The 23798-nt window shown below is 57.9% G+C and overlaps 8 protein-coding genes and 2 pseudogenes across 10 annotated transcripts; 3 read left to right on the forward strand and 7 right to left on the reverse strand.

Moving 5' to 3' along the window:
* Positions 1 to 114: 114 nt before the first annotated feature.
* Positions 115 to 1245, forward strand: K452DRAFT_325544 (uncharacterized protein; the record flags this gene model as incomplete). Its single annotated transcript, XM_033544784.1, has 3 exons — positions 115 to 172; positions 240 to 1165; positions 1189 to 1245. 3 exons carry the CDS (start codon positions 115 to 117, stop codon positions 1243 to 1245), a joined length of 1041 nt encoding a protein of 346 aa, XP_033399286.1.
* A 1766-nt stretch (positions 1246 to 3011) lies between these two features.
* Positions 3012 to 4079, reverse strand: K452DRAFT_325545 (uncharacterized protein; the record flags this gene model as incomplete). Its single annotated transcript, XM_033544785.1, has 2 exons — positions 3012 to 3980; positions 4041 to 4079. The coding sequence occupies 2 exons, from the start codon at positions 4077 to 4079 to the stop codon at positions 3012 to 3014; spliced, it is 1008 nt and encodes a 335-aa protein (XP_033399287.1).
* Positions 4080 to 4347: 268 nt separating this feature from the next.
* K452DRAFT_224808 (uncharacterized protein) lies at positions 4348 to 6557 on the reverse strand (the record flags this gene model as incomplete). The annotated part of the gene is made up of 2 exons (XM_033536711.1): positions 4348 to 5668; positions 5716 to 6557. 2 exons carry the CDS (start codon positions 6555 to 6557, stop codon positions 4348 to 4350), a joined length of 2163 nt encoding a protein of 720 aa, XP_033399288.1.
* A 1064-nt stretch (positions 6558 to 7621) lies between these two features.
* On the forward strand, positions 7622 to 10067 carry K452DRAFT_224633 (uncharacterized protein; the record flags this gene model as incomplete). Its single annotated transcript, XM_033536700.1, has 7 exons — positions 7622 to 7655; positions 7710 to 7747; positions 7798 to 7885; positions 7939 to 8085; positions 8134 to 8336; positions 8391 to 9023; positions 9072 to 10067. 7 exons carry the CDS (start codon positions 7622 to 7624, stop codon positions 10065 to 10067), a joined length of 2139 nt encoding a protein of 712 aa, XP_033399289.1.
* A 127-nt stretch (positions 10068 to 10194) lies between these two features.
* Positions 10195 to 10676, forward strand: K452DRAFT_159514 (uncharacterized protein). Its single transcript, XM_033535652.1, has one exon. The coding sequence runs from the start codon at positions 10321 to 10323 to the stop codon at positions 10606 to 10608; it is 288 nt and encodes a 95-aa protein (XP_033399290.1). The 5' UTR covers positions 10195 to 10320; the 3' UTR covers positions 10609 to 10676.
* Positions 10677 to 10743: 67 nt separating this feature from the next.
* Positions 10744 to 11545, reverse strand: K452DRAFT_296586 (uncharacterized protein; the record flags this gene model as incomplete). Its single annotated transcript, XM_033541925.1, has 2 exons — positions 10744 to 11122; positions 11235 to 11545. The coding sequence occupies 2 exons, from the start codon at positions 11543 to 11545 to the stop codon at positions 10744 to 10746; spliced, it is 690 nt and encodes a 229-aa protein (XP_033399291.1).
* A 908-nt stretch (positions 11546 to 12453) lies between these two features.
* K452DRAFT_159517 lies at positions 12454 to 13509 on the reverse strand (annotated as a pseudogene; the record flags this gene model as incomplete). Its single annotated transcript has 1 exon — positions 12454 to 13509. A coding segment is annotated over one exon (892 nt), but the record flags the coding sequence as incomplete, so codon positions are not given.
* A 2857-nt stretch (positions 13510 to 16366) lies between these two features.
* K452DRAFT_267755 (uncharacterized protein) lies at positions 16367 to 19117 on the reverse strand (the record flags this gene model as incomplete). The annotated part of the gene is made up of 2 exons (XM_033538856.1): positions 16631 to 19117; positions 16367 to 16567 (listed from the first exon to the last, which is right to left on the reverse strand). The coding sequence occupies exons 1-2, from the start codon at positions 18890 to 18892 to the stop codon at positions 16367 to 16369; spliced, it is 2463 nt and encodes an 820-aa protein (XP_033399292.1). The 5' UTR covers positions 18893 to 19117.
* On the reverse strand, positions 19109 to 21783 carry K452DRAFT_246781 (uncharacterized protein). The gene is made up of 2 exons (XM_033538033.1): positions 21710 to 21783; positions 19109 to 21648 (listed from the first exon to the last, which is right to left on the reverse strand). Exons 1-2 carry the CDS (start codon positions 21744 to 21746, stop codon positions 19289 to 19291), a joined length of 2397 nt encoding a protein of 798 aa, XP_033399293.1. The 5' UTR covers positions 21747 to 21783; the 3' UTR covers positions 19109 to 19288.
* A 134-nt stretch (positions 21784 to 21917) lies between these two features.
* On the reverse strand, positions 21918 to 23737 carry K452DRAFT_159559 (annotated as a pseudogene; the record flags this gene model as incomplete). The annotated part of the gene is made up of 3 exons: positions 21918 to 22522; positions 22583 to 23285; positions 23345 to 23737. Coding segments are annotated over 3 exons (1612 nt in total), but the record flags the coding sequence as incomplete, so codon positions are not given.
* Between the last annotated feature and the right edge of the window lie 61 nt (positions 23738 to 23798).

The following is a 23798-nucleotide window of genomic DNA, read 5'->3' on the forward strand; positions in this document are numbered from 1 at the left end:
GTGTATGTGGGGAGGTGGGTATATATCGAGGCGGCTGCGGGGCGTGTGTATGGGTAGGTACGGAGTGAGGAGCTTCCATTCCATTGCTCGGAGCAGGGTTTCAGCCTTCCAGTCATGGCGCTCCAGCGTATCGACGTGCACCACCACTACGTGCCCCCGTTCTACGCAACTGGTTAGTCACTGTAGCCACCTGTATACACAAACACCACTATCGGCCTATACACTGACGCAGACCCCAGCGCTGCAAGAGCACGGCGGCGACCCCTCGGGCTGGCCAATTCCAAACTGGACCGTAGAAGCCGACCTGCAGTTCAACGACGCAGAAAACATCGCCGTCGCGCTCCTATCCCTCACCGCGCCCGGCGCCGACTTCCTCCCGCTAGAGCAGCAAGCAGCACTATGCCGCGAAGCCAACGAATACGCCGCCGACATCGTCGCCGCGCACCCCACGCGCTACGGCTTCCTGGCCACCATCCCCTCGCTGCTCGACCCCGCCGCCGCGCAAGCAGAGCTGCTCTACGCCCTCGACACTCTCCACGCCGACGGCGTGATTCTCTACTCCCGCTACGGCAACGACAGCCACTACCTGGGCCACCCGGACTTCCGCTCGACCTGGGACGTGCTGGACGAAAGGGGGGTGGTCGTCTTCGTGCACCCGACGCACCCGGTTGATCTGTCTCTCGTGGACCCCCAGCTGCCCCAGCCCATCATCGACTACCCGCACGAGACGTCGCGCGCGGCGCTCGATCTCATCGTCTCGGACACGCTGCGCACGCACCCGAACGTCAGCGTCATCCTCGCCCACGCCGGCGGCACGCTGCCCTACCTCTCGCTGCGCGCGGCGTCGCAGCTCGCCTCGTCCCCAGCCGCTAACAAGACGCAAGACGAGATCCTGGCCGAGGCCAAGTCGTTCTACTTCGACACGGCGAACTCGGCGGACCCGCTCGTGCAGGACTTCATCCGCCAGTTTGCGCGACCCGGGCACGTGCTGTTTGGCAGCGACTATCCGTATGCGCCGCTAGACGCTATACGGCTGATGGACGATCTGCTGGACGAGTACGCGGCGGCGCACCCGGCGTACGTGCAAGATGTGGATGCTGATGCGGCCGTGGCGCTGTTTCCGCGGCTGCGAGACCTGCTGAGCCCGGCTAATGGGACGGGCGTCGTGGGAGCTAATGCTACGGCCAGCGCTGGGGCTACCAGTACGGCCGGCGTTGTCGACTCTGCTTCCGTGGTGGGCACTAATACCACCACTGCCACCACCGCGGCCAAGTACTGATGCCGCGGAGACCTGTCTCCAGCAAGGAAGGGGAGGCTCCGCGCCAGCGCTTGCGTCCTGCAGATCAAGTACCGTGCGCTCCAACGCCTTATGTAGCTAGAGCGTGAGCACCATCAGGTGCATATACAATTAGTATATCAACACACTACACTGCAGCCGAGCAAAACATCTACCTACCTAAGCCTGGTCAGCGTGCCCATTCCTTGCCAGTGAGATGTAGCAACTATCCCCGCTTACCTATGTATACCCCAGTTGACCTTGTATCAGCGCAGTAAACAAACACATGCTATGAACACTGATGGGATTGGTGCTTAGAATGCCATCGGATGATTTGCCTACCCTCCTCAAGCTCCTCTTGCCCAACCTACGTGATAGAGTCTATAAAACCACAGGATATATTTTCTACTCTTTATATTTTTAGGTCTCTATACCCTTATAAGCACCTTTATACCCTACGAAAGTTATATCCTTATACCCTTATAGATACTCTAGCAGTCGTATATATCTAGACCTCTATACCCCCGTAGTATACTTTAGTGCTTATATAGTTTTACTTTTATATATTATATAGTGCCTACTGGCCAGAGTGTAATGGTCTGTTGTAACAACTTAAGAAGTGCTCTGTAGGTGTTGTGGAGTTTACTTAATGTGTAGTTGAGGGGTGGGCAAATTATCCGGGCCTTCGATAATGGGCGTGGGAGGACTTGTTCGTTACTGCGAAGTCCGGCACCGGCGTGTGGTAGTGTTCTGGAGATTGATTACATAGGATAGGAAGGGAAGTAAGATAGTTCAGAACCTGCGTAGTGCGACTGGTCTAAGGGAAACGATCGAAATAGAGAGAGAGATAGAGAGATAGTATCGCCCCCCCACACCACCACGCCCAACACACCGAATACCGAACACTGAAGCACACGCACATTACATTTAGGACAACCAACTAACCAAGCAGCCCGCGTCTCGTCAGTCGTCACTGCCCGCTCAGCCTACCGCCTCTTTAGTCTTTCCCGCCTGGATAGTATACCTATAGCCGTACCGTACCCATCAATAGCAGCAGCTTAGAGACACAATTTCTGCGTCTCGAAAGGATCCGGAATACCGTACACAATAGAAACAGAGACAGTTCAAGCTGGTGCAGATACGTATATAGGTAGGTACACGCATTCATCCATACACCGAACAACCGAACCCCGCTCTCCGTAGCGTAGACGTGCAGTGCAATGCGCGCTCCCTGCACCTAAGACTCATGCTAAGACTTGACGACAAGGTGCAGTCTAGTTCGCATTCCACTAGATTGGGGCGAGGGGCGAGGGTTGAGTATGTAAGTGAAGGAGGAAGAGGAGGAGGAGGATAACAAAGGCTCTAATAGGATATGGATATGGATATCAAAGCGAACGAAGCGCTCTAGGTACTGTAGCAGCGAATAGAGAACAGGAATTAAAGCCAAAAACAAAGGGCAGAGAAAGATATTTCCCCTCCCTTATCATTACTGTCATTCGGGTCGCGGGCCCATGTAACTGCCCGCCAACGAACCAAAAACACAAGCGCCATGCTCAGCAGCCAAACAGAACAGAACAGACAGCCGCTCTAGAACCTTCCTACTTACAGCGTCCCCCGCCTCGGCGTACAGCGCGGTTTTGTCCCTCGCTAGCTTGGGTAAACCGCGCCCACCCACACACCCGCCCGCACACACATACATGCATACACGTCCTCCACCACTGCTGCGACCGCCATCTTAATTGTTCTCAGTGATAGGCTGCTGGGTGCCCACGAACTTGGGCAGGGGAGCCGTCGGCGCCGGCGGCCCAGTCCCGCTCCTACGGCGACGCTCGCGCTCCGCCACGCCCGGGACCTGGTTAATCTGGGGGCTCTGGTGGGCGCGGCGGAACTTGCCGCCCATGCCGCGCATCCAGGCGCCGTCGTCGTCGGAGCCAAGCCAGTACGAGCGGCCGACGGCAACCATGACGCGGCCCAGCTTGCCGGGCCAGCCCGCGCCGAGCTCGCGGTCGGCAGCGAAGGGGTTTTCGGCGTGGGCGTCCGTCGCCGCGCCCGTGTGCAGCGTGTAGTTTGCGGCCGAGCTCTGCGCAATGTGCTGGCGCAGCACGACGCGCGCGTACGCCAGCATGATGATGACGAAGTAGATGCGGATGGCCCACAGTGACGAGATGATGGTGATGCTGGCGACGCTGCCGCTCTGGAAGACGGCGCTGCCCAGGCCCGCGGCCGGGAACTCTGCTCCCGACGACGAGGCCGACGCGCCCGCTGCCACCGCTTCCTGGCCCGTCGTCAGGCCCGATGCTGGCTCCGCCACCACGTCCACGTGGCTGACGTTGTACTTGGGGTTCGTGAAGCCCGACGCGTCGTCCATCATGCTGCCGCCGGCGGCTTTGTCCTGCTGCGCCAGCACCAGGAACCATGCGATGCCGAACGTCGCCGTGTACGCGGCGTTGATGACCGTGTCCACCGCGTAGAACCATGCCAGTGCCAGGCAGCGCAGCGGGTCCGCCGCCCGTATGTACCGCGCCAGGTACGCCGTCAGCAACAGCGCGCCGATCGAGTACACGTACATGGACAGCTGCAGTGCCGACACGCGGTAGCCCGTGAACAGGGCCAGGATGCCGAAGACGCCCGTGATTTTGTTGACGAGGATGGTCAGGACGATGAGCTCGACGCCGGTGCGCAGCGACATGGCGTAGAGAAAGGACTGCCAATGTCATGTTAGCCGTGGGCGTCGTGGGCCGAGGCGGCGGGCGCCTTCGCTTACATTAGGGCGAGGAATCTCGAAGAGCGAAGAGCGAGCCATGGGGCGCGAAAAGGTGCGGTCTGGGTGACCGCAGGACCTAAGATTTGTGGGTTGTGATAGGATTGTACAGTACAAAGTAGGTAGAGCAGGTAAAGCGGATGGCGACGGGTGGTGCCAAAACCCTGGGGCGCAATCTCCCGAGTCTCCCGCCAGACCGCTCGGCGCTGGAAAATAGTCCAGCCCCGACCCGGCCGACGTCACGGCGGTTGAGCGGCGAAGCAAGCTAAATTCTACCTACATACATACTCGTACATCTCTACTTCCCTATTTACTGCCCCTTGGCTTCTTTTTCTTCTTTTTGTTCGCCATCTTCCTTTTCTTCCCGCACCTGGTCCTCTTCCGTCTCGTCAAACTCCACCAGCGGGTTGTCGAGAGCAGATGCATCCACCTCGGTCTCATCCTCTTCTGCCTCGGGCCTCTTCTCGTTTTCGCCCTCCTTCAAGTCCAACTCCTTGACCTCGACCGCACCATCCGCCGCGATCGGCACGGGCTGTTCCTCGTGCTTTACGGGACGGATGTCTGCTCCTTCTTCGGCTCCATCCAAGATATCCACACTTCCTTCATCGGCCCCATCCAAAATCTCCCGACCGTAGTCCTCTTCCTCCCGTTCTTCTTCCTCCTCCCCCTCGCCCTCCTCCTGTAGTTGCTCACTACCCCTCCTCGCATCCTCTTCTTTTCTCGCTTGTAAACGCTCCTTGAACTCCTGCCTTGTTTTCTCTCGAGCCTGTGCCCTAGCCTCTTTGGCTTGCAGGCGTCTCTCGTACTCTGCGACCGTTGAAAACCTAACCAACGTGTCTTCTATGGCCTGCTCGACGACCGCCTTGGCATGGAAAGCGAGATTGCGCGTCGTGAAGACGCCCGCAAAACGATAACTTAGCCAGAGGTAAAGAATGATTCCTCTGTGCAGTTGTTCTAGACCGAAAAGGTACTCCCGCGACCCATCTGGCTCCTGGTCCAATATGTCAAAAGGAAGACCCTTAATGTTCAAAAGGGAACCGTCTTTCTGCTGCGCAACAAACTCCGCCATGCTAATCAACGCTGTCCTGTCTGACGGCGATTTGAAATTGGCCGGAGCCGCGGTAAAGGTGATGCGGTCGCTGATACTCAGACCCTCTACGCCATGGATAACGTCCGCAATGGTAAGCTGGTCTTTGAGACTACATAGGCGGAATCGGGTGTGGACGCGCGATATGTCGTGCAGGCGTACCATGATGTAGCTGAAAGGCGTACCGGGCGGGAAATAGTTTGCGAACCGCTCGATGATACTGCTTGGTGGGAAGAGCCCTGCTGCACGGATGATTTCTGCATCGGTTTGCAGGCATTTAGCGATCCTTTTGAAATCCTGGTAGCGGAACGCGGTGACGATTCCGCCAGAAGGTTCTTCCTTGGGGGCCTTCGAGTCATTTTTGGGGGTAGCAGAAGTGTTTGCGCCCCCTTCCTTTTCCTTTCGAGCAGCCTCGTTATCTTGTGCCGCAGTCCGGTACCGTCCCGCTCTGCCAGCAATTTGTTTGGTCTCTGGAATTGTCAGCGGCACCATGTCCACACCGTTGAATTTTGTGGTTGTCTCAAAGATGATTCGCTTAATGCTCCTGCGTCGTGTTAGCTCGGACCGGCAAAGGTGTCACGTTAAACCCACAGGTTAAGACCCATTCCAATGGCATCGCTAGCCACTAAAAAATCATACCCACTGTCCGGGTCGTTGAACAGTCGAGCTTGCGCAGCGCGAGTCTCCGGAGGCAGGCCACCGTAGACGATAGCTACCTTCTTCTTCGTCTGTTTCTCAATCCTCGTGCGCAGTAAATGTATATCCTTCACAGTGAAGGTAACAATACAGTCTCCTTTTTCGAGTTTCGACCAGTCGGTGCCAAAGGGCGCCGTATCCATCGACAGCGTCGTTAAGCGTTTATATGTGTTGACTTCAAATGAATCACCCGTCATGGCGGCAATCTCGCGGAGGAGAGGGACTGTCCGCTCCTCGCCGCACACGTGGATCTCTTTTGCCTGAACGCCAAGCAGGGCTTGTGTCCAGGCCCATCCACGATGCGCGTCGCCTATCATCTGAATTTCGTCGAGCACAGCCACTTCAAATTCGTGGTTGAGGGGAACCATTTCAACCGTGCAGGCATAGAGTAGGCCTGCATCACCGGCAGGGGGGGATCTCCGCTCCTCTCCGGTGACCAGGTTACAGTTGAGTGATTTTGCGTTCAATCGCGTATACACTTCATGGGCAAGAAGTCTCAAAGGCCCAGCGTACACGCCGTTGCCTGATTCTTCCAACCGCTTGAGCGCATGGTACGTCTTTCCGGAGTTTGTTGGCCCTACATGACATATGATTTTGCGTGGCGTTGCCCGTGTTCTGGGGTACCATTCGATGGGATAGCGCAAATCAGCCATTGCCTTTTGATTATAGAAGTCGTTCTGGGAGAAAGCCCTCTGCGAAGCGACATGGCCAACAAAGGAAAGCTCGATATTCTTCATGGCGCGCCTTATGCCACCCTTGTTGTACGACCGGGTAATTTGTTCCCAGAGAATGGCTCTTTCCTCATCCTTGGCCACCTCGTTGGGAAGAAGTTCAGATTTAGATTGGGCGGTTGGACCTGCGCCATCGGCGCAAAGCCAATTGTAAAAGCTCTCAAGAGCCTTGTCTTTTTCCTGTTTTGTCAAGCCCCAGGTCTCTAGTTGGCTAACACTCTTCAGTTCGTCCTGCCTTTTTTTGATGTATTCCAACATTCTCTCTTTGCTAAGGATCCCGTCACCCTGCTCTCCAGCTTTGCGAGTGTAGAGTGGGCTACGAGGCCGTTGAGAGGTCCTGACGAATGAGACGGGATTGGCCGTGGGCGTGGGCGCGGTCGGGAGCGTGGCCTTGAGGGTGGCAACATCAATGCCCTGTTTCGCGGCCTCTTTCTCGAGTTTCCGTTCATGTTTGGCCCGGTTTGATTTCTTTTTCGCCTGCAGCTTGTCAGTGGCGCGATGGGACGGTAGGTGTCGGAGTGGAGCGGATACCTTAATGGTGCTGGGATTAAGGGCACGAAGCCATGGAGCAGAAGTGTGCAGCGATGAAGCTGGCTGGGGAAAGATGGGGCGCACGCGGGTTGCGAGGGCGCAGAACAAGCAGAGGCCAGGGCGGCGTTGCATGGTGGTGAGGGTTGCCGGTGGCGGGCAGCGCGCGAGAGGGAAGTTTCCATAGGTACGTAGAGCTCGTAGGCGAACAAAAAATCCATGGACGCGCTCGCGCGCGCGCAGGCGGGGGGACCGCGATGTACATACGCCAACCTCTTGTGCCTTTTTGTTTTGTTTATTTATATACATGTATATGTTTTTCTAACTAGGGATTTGACTCGGAAGGTTATGAATTCATCTAGTTATATTTTATTTGGACTGCTGCTGCGGCCTTTGACGACCTGACGACTTGACGACCTGACGATCGCCGCGCCGGGTCCGTGGGCGCGCCAGCTCCACCACGCAACGACAACCGCCATAAGGAGCTTCTGCTCCTCCACCCCCCGCTCCCGTTCCCGCTCCTTCGCGTCGCTCTAACCACCATGGGCGTCTCAATCATAGATACGCAGCGCGAGAGTAGGCCACGTCCCTTGCCCGTCGCGACACGCCCAAGCTAACTCCAGCCCGCAGTCATTGTCGACACCGTCCGCAACACCGCACGCGGAGAAGTACGTGCCCCCGCCCACGGCCGCCATGGAGCCTGCCTGACCCGTCGCAGTGGAAGGTCCTGGTCCTCGACGAGCTGAGCCGCAAGCTCATCGACAACGTCGTCAACGAAGATGACATCCTCAACGAGAACGTCACCAGTGCGCCCCTCCGCTCCCCGGCCTTGTGCCCACGCCGTCTGACCCAACGCCAGACATCGAGCTGATCGAGGACCGCCGCCCCATGAACCAGGACATGGACGTCGTCTACATCCTCACCCCGCAGCCGCACATTGTCGACTGCATCTTGGCCGACTTTGAGCGCCGCCGCTACCGCAAGACGTACCTGATCTGGACCTCATGTGCGCCCCCAGGCCCCCGATTCCCTCCCGCCCGCTGACCCCTCGCAGTGCTCCCTGGCCCGCTGCGCGAGCGCATCGACAAGTCGACAATGGCGAGGGAGCAGATTGTCCTGTTCAAGGTGCTCAACGTCGAGTACTACCCGCGCGAGTCCCACCTCGTCACCTTCCGCGACCCCTGGAGCTTCCCGGTGCTCTTCCACCCGGCTTGCAACAACCTGATCCGGCGTCACATGGAAGAGATGGCACAAAAGGTGATCGTCTCGTCTTCACGCTCCGCAAGTTCGGCTCTCTAAACCCTTTCGTAGATCGTTTCCCTCTGCGTCTCCTTGGGCGAGTACCCCACCATCCGCTACTACAGACCCAAGAATCCCACCCACGAAGCCAGCGTCCTGTGCTCGCACTTGGCGCGATTCGTGCAAGAGGAAATCGACATGTACGCCAAGTTCCACGAGAATTTCCCGCCTCCTTCGAACCGCCCCCGCGGCGCCCTGTACATTCTCGACAGATCCATGGACTTGCACGCGCCTTTCCTCCACGAATTCACCTATCAGGCCATGGCGCATGACCTGCTTCCGATAAAGGACGGAGACAAGGTTACCTACAAGACGGTCATCAACGAGGGCGAGCCCGACCAAGACGAGAAGGAAATGGAGATAGGTGACAAGGATAGGATATGGGTCGACAACCGCCATCGCCACATGAAGGACACTATCGAAAAGATCATGAGCGACTTTCAAAAATTCATCGACGAAAACCCCCACTTCACTAAGCAGGATAGCGGTAACGCGACGAGTCTGAACGCCATCAAGGACATGATGGCTGGTCTGCCGCAGTTCCAGGAGATGAAGGGTGCCTACTCGCTGCATTTGACCATGGCTCAGGAGTGCATGAACATTTTCCAGAGGCACAAGCTGCCGGATGTGTCCTCGGTGGAGCAGGTAAGTTGTCAAATCAGACGCACTAGGATTGAATAATAACCATACTAGTCCCTCGCCACCGGCCTGGACGAAGACTACCGCAAGCCTAAGAATATGGCAGACCAGCTGGTCCGCATCCTTGACGAGGACAGCATCACCCCTCCGGACAGGCTCCGATTGATCGCTTTGTACCTCCTTTACAAGAACGGTCTTTTGCCATCGGATCTGCAGATGTTGTTGGCCCACGCGCAACTGCCTCAGCAGGATAGCGCTGTGCTCAATAACCTCGATCTTTTGGGCGCTCGCGTCGCCAAGCCATTGAAGGACAACACGCCACCGCCGCCTCCTTTGTTCGCCCAGAAGCAGCCGCCCGCAGGCATGGAGGAAGAGTACGCCCTGTCCCGCTTTGACACCAACTTGAAGCGACTCCTGGAAGAGCATGTTCGCGGCGCCCTCGATCAGCAGGTCTTCCCTTACACCAAGCCGCACACGGACGCCGCCGCCGATCAAGCTGCCGCCGAAGCGAGCGTTGCTGCTTCCTCTCTCCGCTCCGCCAAGCCAACCTGGGCAAAGTCGCGCGTCAACGCCGTCGAGCCTCGCCAGCGCGTCATCGTCTTCATGGCCGGCGGCGCGACGTACTCGGAAGCGCGGGCGTGCTACGAAACCAGCAATGCGACGGGGCGCGACGTGTTCCTGGCGACGTCGCACATGCTGACGCCGCAGCTGTTCCTGCGCCAGCTGGGCGACCTGTCGGTGGACAAGCGGCGGCTGAACATTCCGGCGGACCAGCCGCCCAAGAAGGCGCCGGCGCACCTGTTTGAGCGCGAGGAGCCGCCCAAGCCGGTGGCGCCGAAGCTGCCGCCCCACGTCCAGATGCAGAAGCTGCAGGCCATGACGCCGCCGCCGCCGCCGCCCGAGAAGGAAATGGCAAACATGAGCATGAATGGCGCGCCGAGGCCCGGGAGCCATTCAAGCCCGGCGCACCATGCGCCGCCGGGGGGCAAGCCGGAGAAGGAGAAGAAGAAGAAGCACCATTTCTTCTCGAGCAGGAAGGACAAGTCTTGAGGTCGGTGTCAGTGTCGGTCGGTTCGGTAAACTGCTACTTGTTTGCTTCGGCGAGCTTAATTGGGGGGAGCTTCGAAAGGGTTAGGTAGGTAGGTAGGTAGGTAGGTAGGTAGGTAGTTAGAGTCGAGAGGGGTGAGGTTGTTGTTGTCGTCGTTGTTGGAGGGGTGGGCTTGCATAGCGGGAGTTATCCGGGAGGCGTTCTCTTTTATCATACTATCTTCTCTTCACCGCTAGGGGCGAGCAGCGAGCCTTGATGGCCGCGCCGCCATTTCTCTGGACCCTTTTCTTTTTTCTTTTTTCGATTCTTCTCCTTCTCTCCCACACCTATTTTTTCTTGCTTTTGCTTGCTTGCTTCTTTCGATTTTGGTTTTTTTATTGTAGTTTTTACTTTTCTTTTGATTTTTTATCGTCTTTGCGGAGGATTGCGTTGTCGAAAAATAAAGTCATGCGAAAAGCGCCCTGCGCTCTGCCCTGCTGGTGCGGGGTTGGGTGGGGTGGGAAGGGGAGGGAACCGTCGGTCATGTGTTGTTTTTTTCTCTAATAGGCGAGCTGAATGACAGATGGATACATCGGTGGTTTTTATAACGCGCGCTCGTTTTTCCTTCCGTTTCTCATCCCTCGCTCTCAATCCCACTTTCCATGCACAATCGATTACCGGATCTCGCAGCACAACCAGCTACGCGACAATAATGCCGGCAACAGTAAGGCCATCGGCGGGATTATCATGAACAAGCGGCCCAGCGGCCAGCTTCAACCAGCACTTGTTGTTAAAGCTCGAGCGCACCTGCTGATAGTCCCACGCCACAGCCGAGCATTTCTGCGCGCCCACCTGCCGGTTGTACTCGGCGCAGTAGTCCATACACTCGGCGAAGGAGCCCTGCTTCGTGTCCGCGCCTACGATGTCGCACGTCTCCGGGCACACGTTCAGCCCGCACAGCTGCACGAACGTCACATTTCCTATCGTGTAGGGCTCGCCATTGACGGCGGGGCAGTCGGCCGCGTTGGTGCCGGTGCCGGTGCCGGTGCCTGTGCCTGACGGGTCCTTGGCGCTAGCGCTGGTGGTGGTGGTGGTGGTGGTGGTGGTGGTGGTGGTGATGGTGGAGGTAGTAGCGCTGCTGCTGCCGCTACCGCTGCTGCAAAAAGAAACCCCCGCGTTAACAAGCCCACGCGCCCATGGCGTCTGCGTACGGGCGGTGTTGCTGGGCTGGCTCGCGCGCGTGGTAGTCTTGGAGTTGCTGCTGTTGCTGCTGGAGCGAGGCGGCGGCTGCTGCGTGCTGTTCCAGCTGTTGCTGCTGCTTGTCGTGCACATAAGGCCCTTCGTGCGGAGGAGGAGCAGCGACTTCAGGCCCGTCCATGACAGTCGAGAGGAGCGGGGACAGCGACACCCGCGACGCTGAGCGCGGCTTCTGCGGAGAGGAGGACGAGGGCGTGGGCGTGGGCGTGGGCGTGGCGCTTTGGTGCTGATGTGGCAGTTCCATTGGGAGCGGTACCTACTGTGGCGGCTGGGATTGCGTTGGCTTGGGGTGCGTATAGGCAAGGTAGGCACTGGGCAGGTACGAGGCAGGCGCGGGCTACGGGCGCGCGTACGCGCTTTTATCCAGCTGGAGAGGCGTCCCTGCTGCTGTTGCTGTTGCTGCGGCCGCTGCTATTGCTGCTCCTGCTTGCCGCAAGGCGCGCTTCAGCCTTGGGGGCGCCGTGGCCTTGACATGGGGCACTTTGCGTGCGCTGTGTGACGGGGTGCGCTGCAGCGCGATATTGGCTGCTGCAGGTGTAGTGGCGCGGAAGAGGCAGGTTTTGTGGCCCCGGTTATGTAGGCGGCTGAGCGCGATCGATCGCTGCTGCTGCTGCTATTTGTGGTCGTGGGCACTTGGGTACTGTGAGTTGCGGGTGTGGTTTATGCGGACTGCTTTTAAGTGTTTCTGTTTCTGTTTTGGGAATGGGTTTTTAGTGGACTTTTTTTTTTTTTTTTTTTTTTTTTTTTTTTTTTTTTTTGTCTTGAGTTTTAGTAAATAGGGTGCTGGTGGACTGCTTCGGGAGTTGTGGCACATACCTAGTCACCTAAGATTGAGGTTGGTCACCCCCGTCTAGCAATATGCATAGCTAATAATTTTCTAGTGGTCTAGTGGTGAAGAATATAGCGTAAAGATATAATATTTCCTACTTAGTAGATAACCTTAAGTAAAAACATCCTCACAGTGACGCATCCGCCATCCCCACACCTAGATAGTAACTATATAATAATTGTATATTGCTAATACAGCGGTGAATTAACGCACAATAGAGTTGTTATAATATTTTTCACTGCGTTGAGAGAGGATGAAGCACAACTCTTACGAATATCCACTTTTCTCTCTCTACCCTAGTATATCTCTCACCTAGCGACACCGCAACGTAGAGTCTTAACAGGCGTCATGCGTATATATACACTATACACCCAGTGCAGATAGGTCTTAGCCAACCCAGCACCCAGCAGACGCGGCAAGTCCTCCACGCACACACGCCCTCTCCCAACCCCAAACGCAAACACCCCCATCCCCTCCCCCTCCCCAACTAAGCGAACATCTCCCTCCCCATCCTCCGCTCGACCTCATCCAACAGCGCCTCCAGCGCCTCCCGTCTCCCAAGCGCACTAGCGGCGCTTCCGCCCCCCGAACCGATCACGACGGCTTTTCCGCGCAAGAGGACTTTGTAGCGGCCGCTGGAGCTCTCGGCGTTCTTGGGCGCGACGACCAGCGCGTGGCATTGCGCTTGCTTGGCGTGCTGGCCGGCGGTGCTGGTGCAGGGCGCTAGGGCTGTGGTGACGCGCAGGCGGGGGTGGATCCGGAAGAGCGTGTGTGCGTTTGCTGTTTGTGGGGGGTTAGTGAGCGCAGAGAGCGACAGCGAGCACGCGAGAAGGCGGAGAGGAAGCAGTGCAGTGTAAGTAAAGCCCAAACCCACCTTCAATCCTCCCCACAAGATCCCCCAGCGTAGCCACACACGGCATCGGGCAGCGAGACGTTGTTCTCGACGGTGGTAGCGGGCGCCTGCACGGCCGGGGCCTCGCTCCTCGGCGCGCTGTACGTCGGCGTGTAGCTGCTCATGGTCGAGGGCGCTTTGCCTATGCTGCTGGCGTTGCTGCTGCCGCCGCCGCTGCCGTCGAGGGACGAGGAGGGCGAGAGCGGCGCTTTCGGCTTGTGTGCTGTGGGCGTGGGGGCGGGGGCGGGCATTGCGTTGCGTTGTGTTTGGTGTGGTTTGGTTGTGGTTTGGTTTGGTTGGGTTGGGTTGGTTGCGCTGCGTTGTAGTTGGGGTGTAGTGCAGAGGAGAGGAGAAGAACAAGCTGAGGGAGTGTAGAAGGGGGAAGCGGTAGAAGAGGACGCAGCACAGGGCGAGGAAGCGGGGTGCATTGAGCGGAGCGGGGGTGCTGGAACCATTGGGTATGGCGCTGAGGGGCGTGAGGTCAGTGACGACGTTTGCGGGCGTGGCTACGGAGTTGGTATAGTTGGGTCCGGTGGTGGGGTTGTGCGTCGGCGTGTGTCATTACGGTCTCTTTCCCCCCTTGGGGGGCTTTGCCGGTTGTGCAGATGGCTTTTTTGGTTGGGTTGTTGGCTGGTTTGCTGTCGTTGGTCGTGGGTGTGTGGGTAGCGTGTTGAGTTAGGGGTTAGGCGTGGCCGGGAGAGGGCGTGTAGGCGTGGTGAGGGTTGTTGTCGTGTAAGGTGAACGCGCTTTTGGTATTGGCATTGGGTTCGTATGAACGGATCAAATGTAACGTTTTGGCCGGTTGGCTGTTGATATCCACGGTAGGTCTAAGTGTCTATAACTACACGCCAAGCCGGCCACGACTAAGCCCAAGCACCACCCCATAAGTAGACATCAGGAAAACAAAACGAATCCTCGTATCTCCTGCTCTACAACAGCACCGCTGACCTCGCCCACCGCCTGCGCATGAACGACAACCTCCCTGTCCACATGCACAACTAACAGTCAGCTTTCGCGAGCGTAAAGCTCTTCCGTAAGCCTTGGACGTCGTAACCCCACTCCCCGGCGGATACGTCGCGGCCCTATCCGCCTGACGAACAACCAAGTCGGTATAGTACTGAGAATGTCTGCAATCTTCACTGTATATATACATAAGACGTATATCAAAGCTCTTACTTGCAGATATACTCGGATATGGAGAGTAAGTAGACTTTTATAAGGGTTATTGTTATATCCGTAGTAGTAGCTATACCTTGCCTTTATAGTCGCGTCGGCGTATTTATAGTCGTACTATATATTCGCTAGTCTACTCGCATATACTCTCTAAGAACCAATTAGCCTCCGACCACTCCAACAAGCAAGAAGGAAAAGCAAACCAGCAAAACCAGTCCTCAAACCGAACCCGCAACACATAGTCCAACGACCAACCGTCCCCACGAACAGTAGCGATCGCCGGCAGCCATTCAGCTGCCTAAACAGGGTCTTAAACTTACCTATTCTAGACGACTACATCAACCAATATCGCGCTGCATACCACCCCGTCACTAAACGCATAGTACATACGCAAAGTACCAAAACAGCGGCATAGCGCCCCCAGGGCTGACGCCGCTTTGCGGAGAAAAAGTGGGCATGTCTTTTCAGCTGGAGGGACGGCTAGATAAAAGCACGTACGAGCGCCCGTACCTACCTAGGACTAATACCTATCTTAACGCAACTGCCAGCCGGCACCGCCACCACCGTTAATGGAACCACCAGAGCAGCAGCAGCAGCAGCAGCAGCAGCAGCAGCAGCAACAGCAGCAGCAACAGCAGCAGGAGCAGCAAAGCCCCACGCCCTCCCTACCACAGAAAGCCAATTCGAAAACAGGGATCCCACTCCTCACCCACGCCCCCGGCATGGACGGGCCCGAAGTCGCCGCCCCACACGAAGGGCCATACCCGCACGACAAGCAGCAGGACTGGCACGCAGCGCGCGCGCCAGAGTACTATACGCGAGCGCCGGGGCCGGGGAAGTACGAGTACGACGCGACGTCGCCAACGGCGACCACGACGACGACCACGAACACGACGGTATGCGGGCTAAGGCCCCGCATCTTCTGGCTCGTAGTGCTAGGCCTCGTGCTCGTGGTCGCGGGCGCGATAGGCGGTGGGGTCGGGGGCGGGTTGGCGGCGCGAGCGCGTGAGAGGTATGTACTTACAGTACCTACGGGCGTCCAGCACGCACAGTAGCATGTGCAGACGCACGCATGATAACGCGGCATTTCCTCAGGGCCCGAGACGGCGCGTCCAGCACCGCCACGGACACGGACACGGACACGGATGCAGCCGGCTGCCCCGCCGTCCACGGCGCAACCTATACAACCAGCAACGTGACGTTTGTGCAGCTATGCGGGCTAAATGTGTGCCCCGAGACGTGCGATATAGTGGGCGCGACGACGAAGCAGGGCTCCTTCGAGGAGTGTATGGACTACTGCGCGACGTATAACCGGCAAGTTGGCTCCCAGAAGTGCACCGCTGTTGCTTGGGACTACCAGCAGGTGCGCGCGAGCTTTAATAATAAGTGCTGGTTGAAGCGGGCTGGGATGCCGCTGGTACGGGATGATCCGGCTGATGGTCTTGCTATTGGGGCGGTTATTGTTGCGTAGGGAAGCGGTTATGTCCGTTGTTGTGGTGGGGAAGGTGGGGGTGGAGGTGGGTTGGTTTGTCGAGGGAGTGGGGGGATTTTAGGTAGGCTTACTTAATACGCACCTACTACATGGAACACATGAAGTCCATGAGAGACAGGTGGCAGGCTGTGTACGAGGCGAAGGGATACCAGACCAGGTTTTGATGAGGAATTGATGGAGGATCGAACCCTGATTGATTTGAGTGAGCTGTTGCTGCGTGGCGTGGTTGGTGGGTGGTGAGAAGGTGGTTGTTTCGTGATCGTGCGACTGTGTACCCGAGACGCCGCACTGTAGTGTGGCAGCGCCTGCCACGATCGCTCATATATAAAGCTTGCAGTCAGCATCTCCTAGTGCCAGCTAGGAGATACTGGTTCTACCTTTTGCATCTGGTTGATTGACCCGGCGGTTTAGTGCGTCGCTGCTGCACGACGACACTAGTCTAGTAACTAACCCGACAATCCAACCCTTTAGAAGCATGTAACTTATTTGCTGCTGAGTAGGTACGTAAGTACCTACAAAACTACTACAGTACCTACCCAGTCTCAATCCTTTCTAGGAGTCCGCACCAAGGTATAACCAAACCAAGCCAAGGCAGCAGTCCCGCCTCCCTCCATCCTCCATCCACCATCCATCCAACCATCCAAACAGACCAACCACACCTCACCAACCGCACTCAAACTCAAACCCCGGGAATAAGCTGCTGAATCTCCTCCCCACCATCCCCACCCGCACCCGCACCCCTCCCCCTCCCCCTCTTCAACGCCAAAACCTCATCCTCCTCATTCCCCTCCCCCTCCTCCCCCTCCTCCCCAGCCCCAGCGCCAAAATCCAGCTTCATCAGCAGCCGATCCACGCCCGCGCCGCGCCAGGGCACGTAAGCCTCGTCCTCGACGACACTCACACCCGTGCCCACACCAACCCCCGCCCCCTTCCCCAAACCCACTCCCCCTCCCACTCCACCAGCCCCAACCCCGCCCCCATCACCCTCACCATCCCTCTCCCTCAGCCTCCCCACAAGCGCCCTCAAATCCGCATCCACGCGCTTCCTCGCGCGATCGAGTTCCCTTCCCGCCTCCTCAGCCTCAGCCCCGTGGTCCGCGAGGGCGTCCACAACCCCCGCATCGGCTTCGAGGTCTTGCGCCGCGTACGCGGATTGCAGTCGCCGTGTCAGAGCGACGAGCTCGTCGGCATGGGCCAGGAAGGCGCGGAGTTGGTGGGGGAGCGTGCGGTCTGTTAGGAGGAGGGCGTGCGTGAGCGTGGTCAGGAATGCGCGGTGTGCTGTGGCGAGGGCTTCGGGGTCGTGGGGGGGACGGCGGTCGTGTTCGTGTTGGTGGTGGTGGTGTTGCTGCTGTTGCTGCCGGGAAGGGAGGTGGGGCGCGCGTGCGCTTGCTGCTGCTGTGGAAGATGTGGGCGGACGAGTTGTTGCGCCAGAGCCAGAAGCCGCAGAGCCAGGCCGCTGCTCCTCCGCTGCCGTCGGCATCTCGCCCCCAACGATCCACCGCCGAAAGTGGTGCCAGCTCTCCTGCACCACCTCGCCCTCGAAATAGCTGCCTAGCTCGGAGAGCAAAAACACCGCAGCGCTGCAGGTGGCCCAGACCTTGCGCATAGCGACGGCGCGCCTGCGGGTGCGCTCGCGCCTCTCGCGCAGCGTGCGCTGCCCGCCCGCGGAGTTGCTGTGCGGCGGCCCCAGCGGCGCTGGATAGTCGCGGCGGATGTGGCTCTGGCGCCAGAGGTCCGTGAGGCGGAGATGGGCGCGCCGGATCGCGAGCAGGTACGCGTGGATGGTCGAGTAGACGTCGACTTCGGCGGGGGAGAGGAAGAGGTCGAGCGGGGGCGAGATGTCGAGGGTGAGGGCGGTGGGGACGGAGAGGAGTAGGTCGTTGAAGGCAACGGTGGTGAGCTTGGGCAGCGCGTCGGCGCTCTCTTTGGCGCGGCCTGGTGTGGATGGGCGGGTGGATGTGGGCTTTGAGAGCGAGAGGTGCACGAGGTTGCGTGCGAGGTCGAGGCTCTCGTCCGTCATCTCTTCGTCGTCAATCAGTGAGGCGAGAGACGCCCATGTCCGCGTCAGGACGGCTGTCACTTCTCCCTCTTTGACTAGCACGCCTCGCACGCCCTTACCGGGCTTGTTCTGGTCCGTCCGGCGGTGCCGTAACCGGACACGCTCGTCCGATTCCTCGATCAAAGCCACGGCGAACTCACCCCGGCCTAGCAGGAAGAACTCCTGCAGTAGTGATAGGATCTGTAGAATCTTTGGTAGGGGCAAGAGTTGCTGCAGCGTGTTGCGTGACAGCGAGAGCCGTATCGCCGCGATGGCCTCGGACAGCGCCGCCGAGGACACAGGCACCTTGAGATCGGACAGGAACTTGAGATGGACCGGCAGCAGCTCCAGCTCCGACATCTTGGGCGCCATCGGACCGGCCGCTTTGGCGCCGCGGTTGCGGATCTGGTCGAGCGACCTACCAATAAAGAGGATAGAGGAAGCCGTCCGCACCGAGACAAACTTGGGCAGCAGCTTGCTGTTGGCGATATAGTCGACGAGGCCATCTTCGCCCTGGACCTGTGTGATGAAGAAGTCGCGCGAGCCATGCACCGGCAGCCGGCCGTACAGGACCCATGTGCTCAGCTGGCGCAACCACGCCGTCTCAGCCACCTTGCCCAGCTCCAGCGCCGCCGTCTCAACGTCTGGGTATCCTGTCTGAGCCTCGCGGCGGAGCTTGTTTATCAGGTCGGCCCCCGTGCACTCGCCCTCGCCAGCCTTGCCCTCCTCCGGCAGCATGAAGCCGCACATCCTCCACAGCCACTCTAGCCGCCTCGTCCACCCCTCAAACTCGGCCACGATGCCCGACAGTGGCACGATGTTGTATGCTCCCACGACCTCGGCATCCCGCTTCAACACCTTCTCTTCAACCTCCAGGACCTTGCGCTGGAAGCGCGCGAGCTGCGCGGCCGTGACCGCCGTTGCGACGGCGCGACATATGGTGGACGAGTGGGAGGCAGCAATGAGCTGCGCGCGGTGGCGTATAGAGCGGTGGAGGTGTGCGAGGCGCCCGACCGACGCGAGGAGCTCGGCTTCCGGCGGGGAGAGGAGCGGGAACGAGGTGTTTAGATAGTTGTTTTCGTCGTCGGCGCCGGGCGCGGCGGGGTTAACGGAATCGAAGAGCGGGGACGGGTGGCCGGAGAGGGAGAGGAGGATTTCGTGAAGCATGGCCGCGGGGGAATTTCGACGTCGAGCTCGGCGTCGTCTGCGCTGGAGGCGTTGCGTCAGGCCTGGAGTCGGGCGCTACCGTCGTGGCGTCCTGTAGTGGAGCTTACTAGAAGTCGTAGGGTATGGGTTTGCGCGCGAAGCGAGACTGGAAGAAAATAATCAGGGTATTCAGAAGCTCATAGCGGCACATTGAGACATTCAAGCGCGGGCGTTGTTGTGTATTTCATAAGTTGCTAACAAGCAGATGTTGGGTAAACGTTTGGGTTGACGCGCCGACGCGACTTCCGCTCTCATGCCACGTCACCGCTACCCTACCCGGACATATCATACATAATTCCATTTTTGACCCCAATCCAATCCAGCGCCGTACGCCAACCCCAAATGCCTTCCCTCCCGTTATATCTCCACTACGGCCGGTCCCGCATCGCTCCTATCGCGGTTCTTACCCTTCCTGTACACCCGCTCGTCCTCGGGGTTAAACCCACCATTGCCCCACAGCGCCCACTCCGGCGTCGCCTCACCCATATAATCCTCAGGCTTGAACGGCTCGCCGCTCTCCAGCAGCTCGAAGAAGCGCTCATAGTCAATGAGCGTGCACCACTTGAGCTCGCCATCAGCACCACGGCGACGGAAGCGCGTCGACGCGAGCAGCACGCAGCAGCTGTGCGCGTGTTCGGCCGCGATGCCGTACTCGAGGCCGCGCTCCGCCAGGGCGTCGTTCAGCGCCGTCACGAACGTCTGCACCTCGGCGTAGAAGGGGACGTTCTGCATGGTCAGACCGGCCGCTGCGCTCGTGCTCGTGCCGCAGAACGTGACGCCCTTGATTTCGACGAAGCATGGCAGGCCCCGCGCCACGAGGTCTGCGTACCCGGCCACCTCGTCCTCCAGATTGAAGCCCTTGACGAGCGTCAGCCGGAAGACGGTGCGTTGCTCGAAGCGCTTCTCCCGCAGGATGTCAAGGCAGGCGCAGAAGCGCTCCCAGAAGTCGCGGTTAAGCGGGCGGTCGACCTTGCGCAGAGATTCTTTGTTGGATGCGTCGATGGAGACGTAGAGTTGCGTGACGGGCTTAAGCGTAGCGAGTTGTGCGGGATGTTGCGCGTTGCAGACAAGGAAGGACGAGATGTGATCATCGTGCAGCATCTTTGTGAACTCGTTGATGTATGGGTAGAAGATGGGCTCACCGACGAGCGAGAGAGCGCAGTGCCGGATGCGCATTGCCTCCGCAAAGCGTTCGGCCCGCACGCCTGGAACGCCGCGCATCATCTTGATCTTCTTGTAGTGGCCTTCGGTGACGCCCTTATAGATCTCTTCCGGTGGATCAACCTGCCAGCGCCAGGTGGTACCGACAGGGTTGGTGCCGTGACGCCAGCAGAAAACACACTTGTTGCTGCACGATAGCGATGGAGTGGTCTCCATGCACAGGTGCGACTTGATACCGTAGAAAGAGTATTTGTAGCAGGAGCCACGTCCGCGGAGGGCGGATTTGGTCCAGCGGCAGATCTTGACACCAGAGTGAGATCCGACGATAGTGTAGCCTTGCTTTGTCAGAGCTGAATACGTTGGCGAGGTCTTCGGGACCATTTCCTTGGGAGCAGGCTGGGAGGTTTTCGCTGGCTTCGTCTTGTATGTCGTGAAATCTATCTCCATCGGCTCCTCAGGAGAGGCATCAGTCTGGACCATACGGCCAAGGTCTTCCACGTCGTTGAGATCCGATTTGGGTTTAGTTTTCCGTGGCTTCGAGGGCTGGGTCTCTTCTTCCCCATCCTCATCCTCGGTGTCCTCCTCGTCACTCTCCAATGCGTCTCCGCTTCCAGGGACACCCTCTCCGAGCCCCTTGCCAGAGGCAACGTCCAGCAACACTTCTTGCACACCCAGACGCCACTCCTTCAGGCGCTCTACTACATCGCTCTTGACATCACCAATGCCCAGCGGGAACGCCCTTCTCCTTCCCGTCAACCTGGCCAGCCATTTATCCACGTCTTTACCCTGGGAGCAGAAACCCTCTTCCTCAGTCGCCCATCCTTCCTTATCACCAAACCCAAAGACGGCATAACCGAGGATACCAGACAAAGGCGCCGTGTCTATCCTGAAATCGTGGTGCGTTTCTTGCAAGTGTTCGATGAAGGCATCCAGGGCAGTATCGATGTTGTAGGTCGGGACCAGAACAATGTAGAAATACTTGATATTCTCGTCGGTCTTGGGCGCGGAGATGAAGAAATCGTCGTACTCGATGTAGGAGAGGTCGTGCAGGATAGGCTTCAGCGGAAGTGGAGCATTCTCAGACTCCAGAGCGAGCGCATCAGTCCAGGCACCGAAATCTTCAACGAGCTGCTTCGCCCGCGCCTCTGTAGACCCGCCAAGCGACGAGAAGAACACCAACGGCTGCACCTTGTCGCGGGTTGCGTCGAAGCTGATGGTGCGCTTGGCCTTGGGGACTTTCGACCCCGTCACCTTCTTCGGACCAGGCTTGGGCCGCACAAGCGGCGGCTCCGCAACAGTAATGTCCTCCAAATGATCATCTTCGAGCGGCTTCGCCTTTTCAGGAACCACTCCGTCGGCGTTGACCCATCTCGCCGCAATTTCCAGCGACCGGTCCTTCTTTTCCGGTCCTGCTTGGGGAGACCCGGGAATAGGCGACGCAGACAATTTTTCGCGGTTCGACGTGCGCAGACGCTGCGTCAGACGGATCAAGGTGAGTATGGTGGCGACGGCGAGCAGTATGGGCACGCGCGAAGTGTGCCAGATGGCCAGCAAGTCTACGCAACGAATTCAAGTTAACAAAATAACGGTCGCAAAGAGCCTGGCTGGTCTACTAACCATCTGGCAGAGCCCAGGACAACGTTGTGGCGGCCATAATGTGCAGTGCGCTCGATGCACAATTGTCGATTTTGAGATTCAAAATGTCGCCGCTGCGGTTGGATCGCTCCCCGCGGTGGCGGGGTCTGTCTGACTAGGCGAAATTTCTGTCACGCGCCAGCGTAGATCCTATCACGCCCATCATATGTGCCAGTGGTGAATATCAACAGTCTTTTCTATTTAACGACAAGCATAGACAGCTTTGTACATATGCAGAGAGACAAAGTCCGTGAGGAGGGTGTCTCTACGTCCTATAGTCTATCGTCTTCTGACAAACCTCAACGGCACCCGCTCCTGCATCGCCAAAGTGACCAGTGTTTCCCTGCACTCCAACGCTTGCGCCGCTCTCTTCTTTGCCTCTTTCATACTCCCTCCCCCATCAAGACGCACATCCCATTCCCTCATGACAGCGCTGATGACTCCTACGAACTCCGCCTCGGCAAATTTCTTGCCGATGCAATCCCTGATGCCCTCGCTGAACGCAAGGAATGCCCCTCGCCGCGGCCACAGCATGTGCGCGTGCTTGGGCGCCACGTTGACGCCATTGGTCGGAGGCCGGTAGCTCGCATCTTGAAGCCATCGTGAGGGCCGGAAGACTTGGGCATCTGGGCCCCAGTACTGTGCAGCGCGCTGCACGTTGATACCGTCGAGCAGAATGTTCGTATCCGCTGGTATGTGCAGGGGCATGCCGCGGTAAGTTGCAGTTTGACCGTATATCCCGGCTGATTTCTTAGGAGGTGCGCCAATTGGTGGGTAGAGACGAAGAGTTTCGAGCTATGCTCTGTTAATTCAAAGTCTTGACTTTTGCAGTTTGCAAAGCTGTAGTGGACTTACCATCAAAGCCATTGTTCGCCGCAATTGAGGATAGTCAGACTCGTAGTCAAGATTCTCCTCGTCGGACTTGGATGCGTATGTGGCATCTACTTCGGCTTGTATCTCGCGCTGGATCTCGGGTTCCATGGCAAGCAAAATAAAGGCAGTCTGCATTGCATTTGCTGCAGTCTCATGACCAGCAAGGGTGAAGATGAAGGTGTTTGCTACAATTTCTTCTCTGGTCAATCGTTTACCTGCCTGGCTCGCAGGTGCATTGGCCATACTGCTCAACAGGTCGTTCCCGTCATTGGAGGTACTCTTTTCACCAGGTCTCTTTACGGCGGCCTTGATAGCACTTTCAACATGCGCCGAGAATGCTTCGGGAGCTTTGCCGATGGAACGGAGAGATGCAGAGGGAAGCGCCCGAAGTAACCACCATGGAACGGCCGTCAAGGTGATCAAATCGCGCACAAAGACCCAAAGGACCTCCGAGAGTGTCGTCCCTTGAGCTGCTTCGGAAATTTTGATAGACCGGTCTGTCCAGCCCATCTTGTGACCAAAGCCCGCTTCGGAGAGTACGTTCAGGGCTATCTTGCTGCTATATGTTTTCATGTCGCTAATTGCGATATTCTGTCCAGATGTACACTGCGAGCTAGTGCCTCTTGTCTTGACGAGATAGTTGAGCATAGCTTTGGCCTGGTTCTGTGCCTTGGAAAACACAAGACTGACATCTGGTAAGCATGTTCCTCGTACGACCATAGTGAAGTCTAGGTATTTCTTTACCTATTGTTTCTCTCGCTGAATGAGGGCGCGCAAAGCTTGCGGTGATATTGCCAGGAAGAACCCTCCTCTGTCAAAATCGACGAACCGAAGAGCCGCAAGTGTTTGTAGTATTCTATTGGTTTAGGGAAATCTCTCCAACGGTGCGCAATCTCTACTATTAAGTCTGCGTCTGCTGTGATCAGGACCCGACCGTCCGGATACAAGATCCAGTAGGTATCCGAGCCCAGCTCTTCGCGAGGAAGGGCTCCTTTGTGCTTCCATTGTGCGTCCCGATAGCAGTAGCGTACCCAGTCGCCCCATCCGAACGGCAGTCGCTGAATGAGTGGGTAGATATATGGACCGACGAGCCAAAAAGGAGTCCAGAATCGAGGCTGGTAGCATCGAACAAAGGGGATGGGAGACGTGCCTGTCAACGCCAAAGATTCGCGTCGTAAGCTGAAGTATGCATTTATGG

Source organism: Aplosporella prunicola, assembly GCF_010093885.1.
Source record: "Aplosporella prunicola CBS 121167 unplaced genomic scaffold K452scaffold_8, whole genome shotgun sequence".
Classification (NCBI taxonomy): domain Eukaryota; kingdom Fungi; phylum Ascomycota; class Dothideomycetes; order Botryosphaeriales; family Aplosporellaceae; genus Aplosporella; species Aplosporella prunicola.

Excerpts from the sequence above, each read along its gene's own strand:
- K452DRAFT_159514 (XM_033535652.1), top strand. The coding sequence starts at position 10,321 with ATGGCCGCGCCGCCATTTCTCTGGACCCTTTTCTTTTTTCTTTTTTCG.
- K452DRAFT_246781 (XM_033538033.1), bottom strand. The coding sequence starts at position 21,746 with ATGGCCGCCACAACGTTGTCCTGGGCTCTGCCAGATG. Across the intron at positions 21,649-21,709 it reads GTCCTGGGCTCTGCCAGATG|ACTTGCTGGCCATCTGGCAC; the intron begins GTTAGTAGACCA and ends TTCGTTGCGTAG.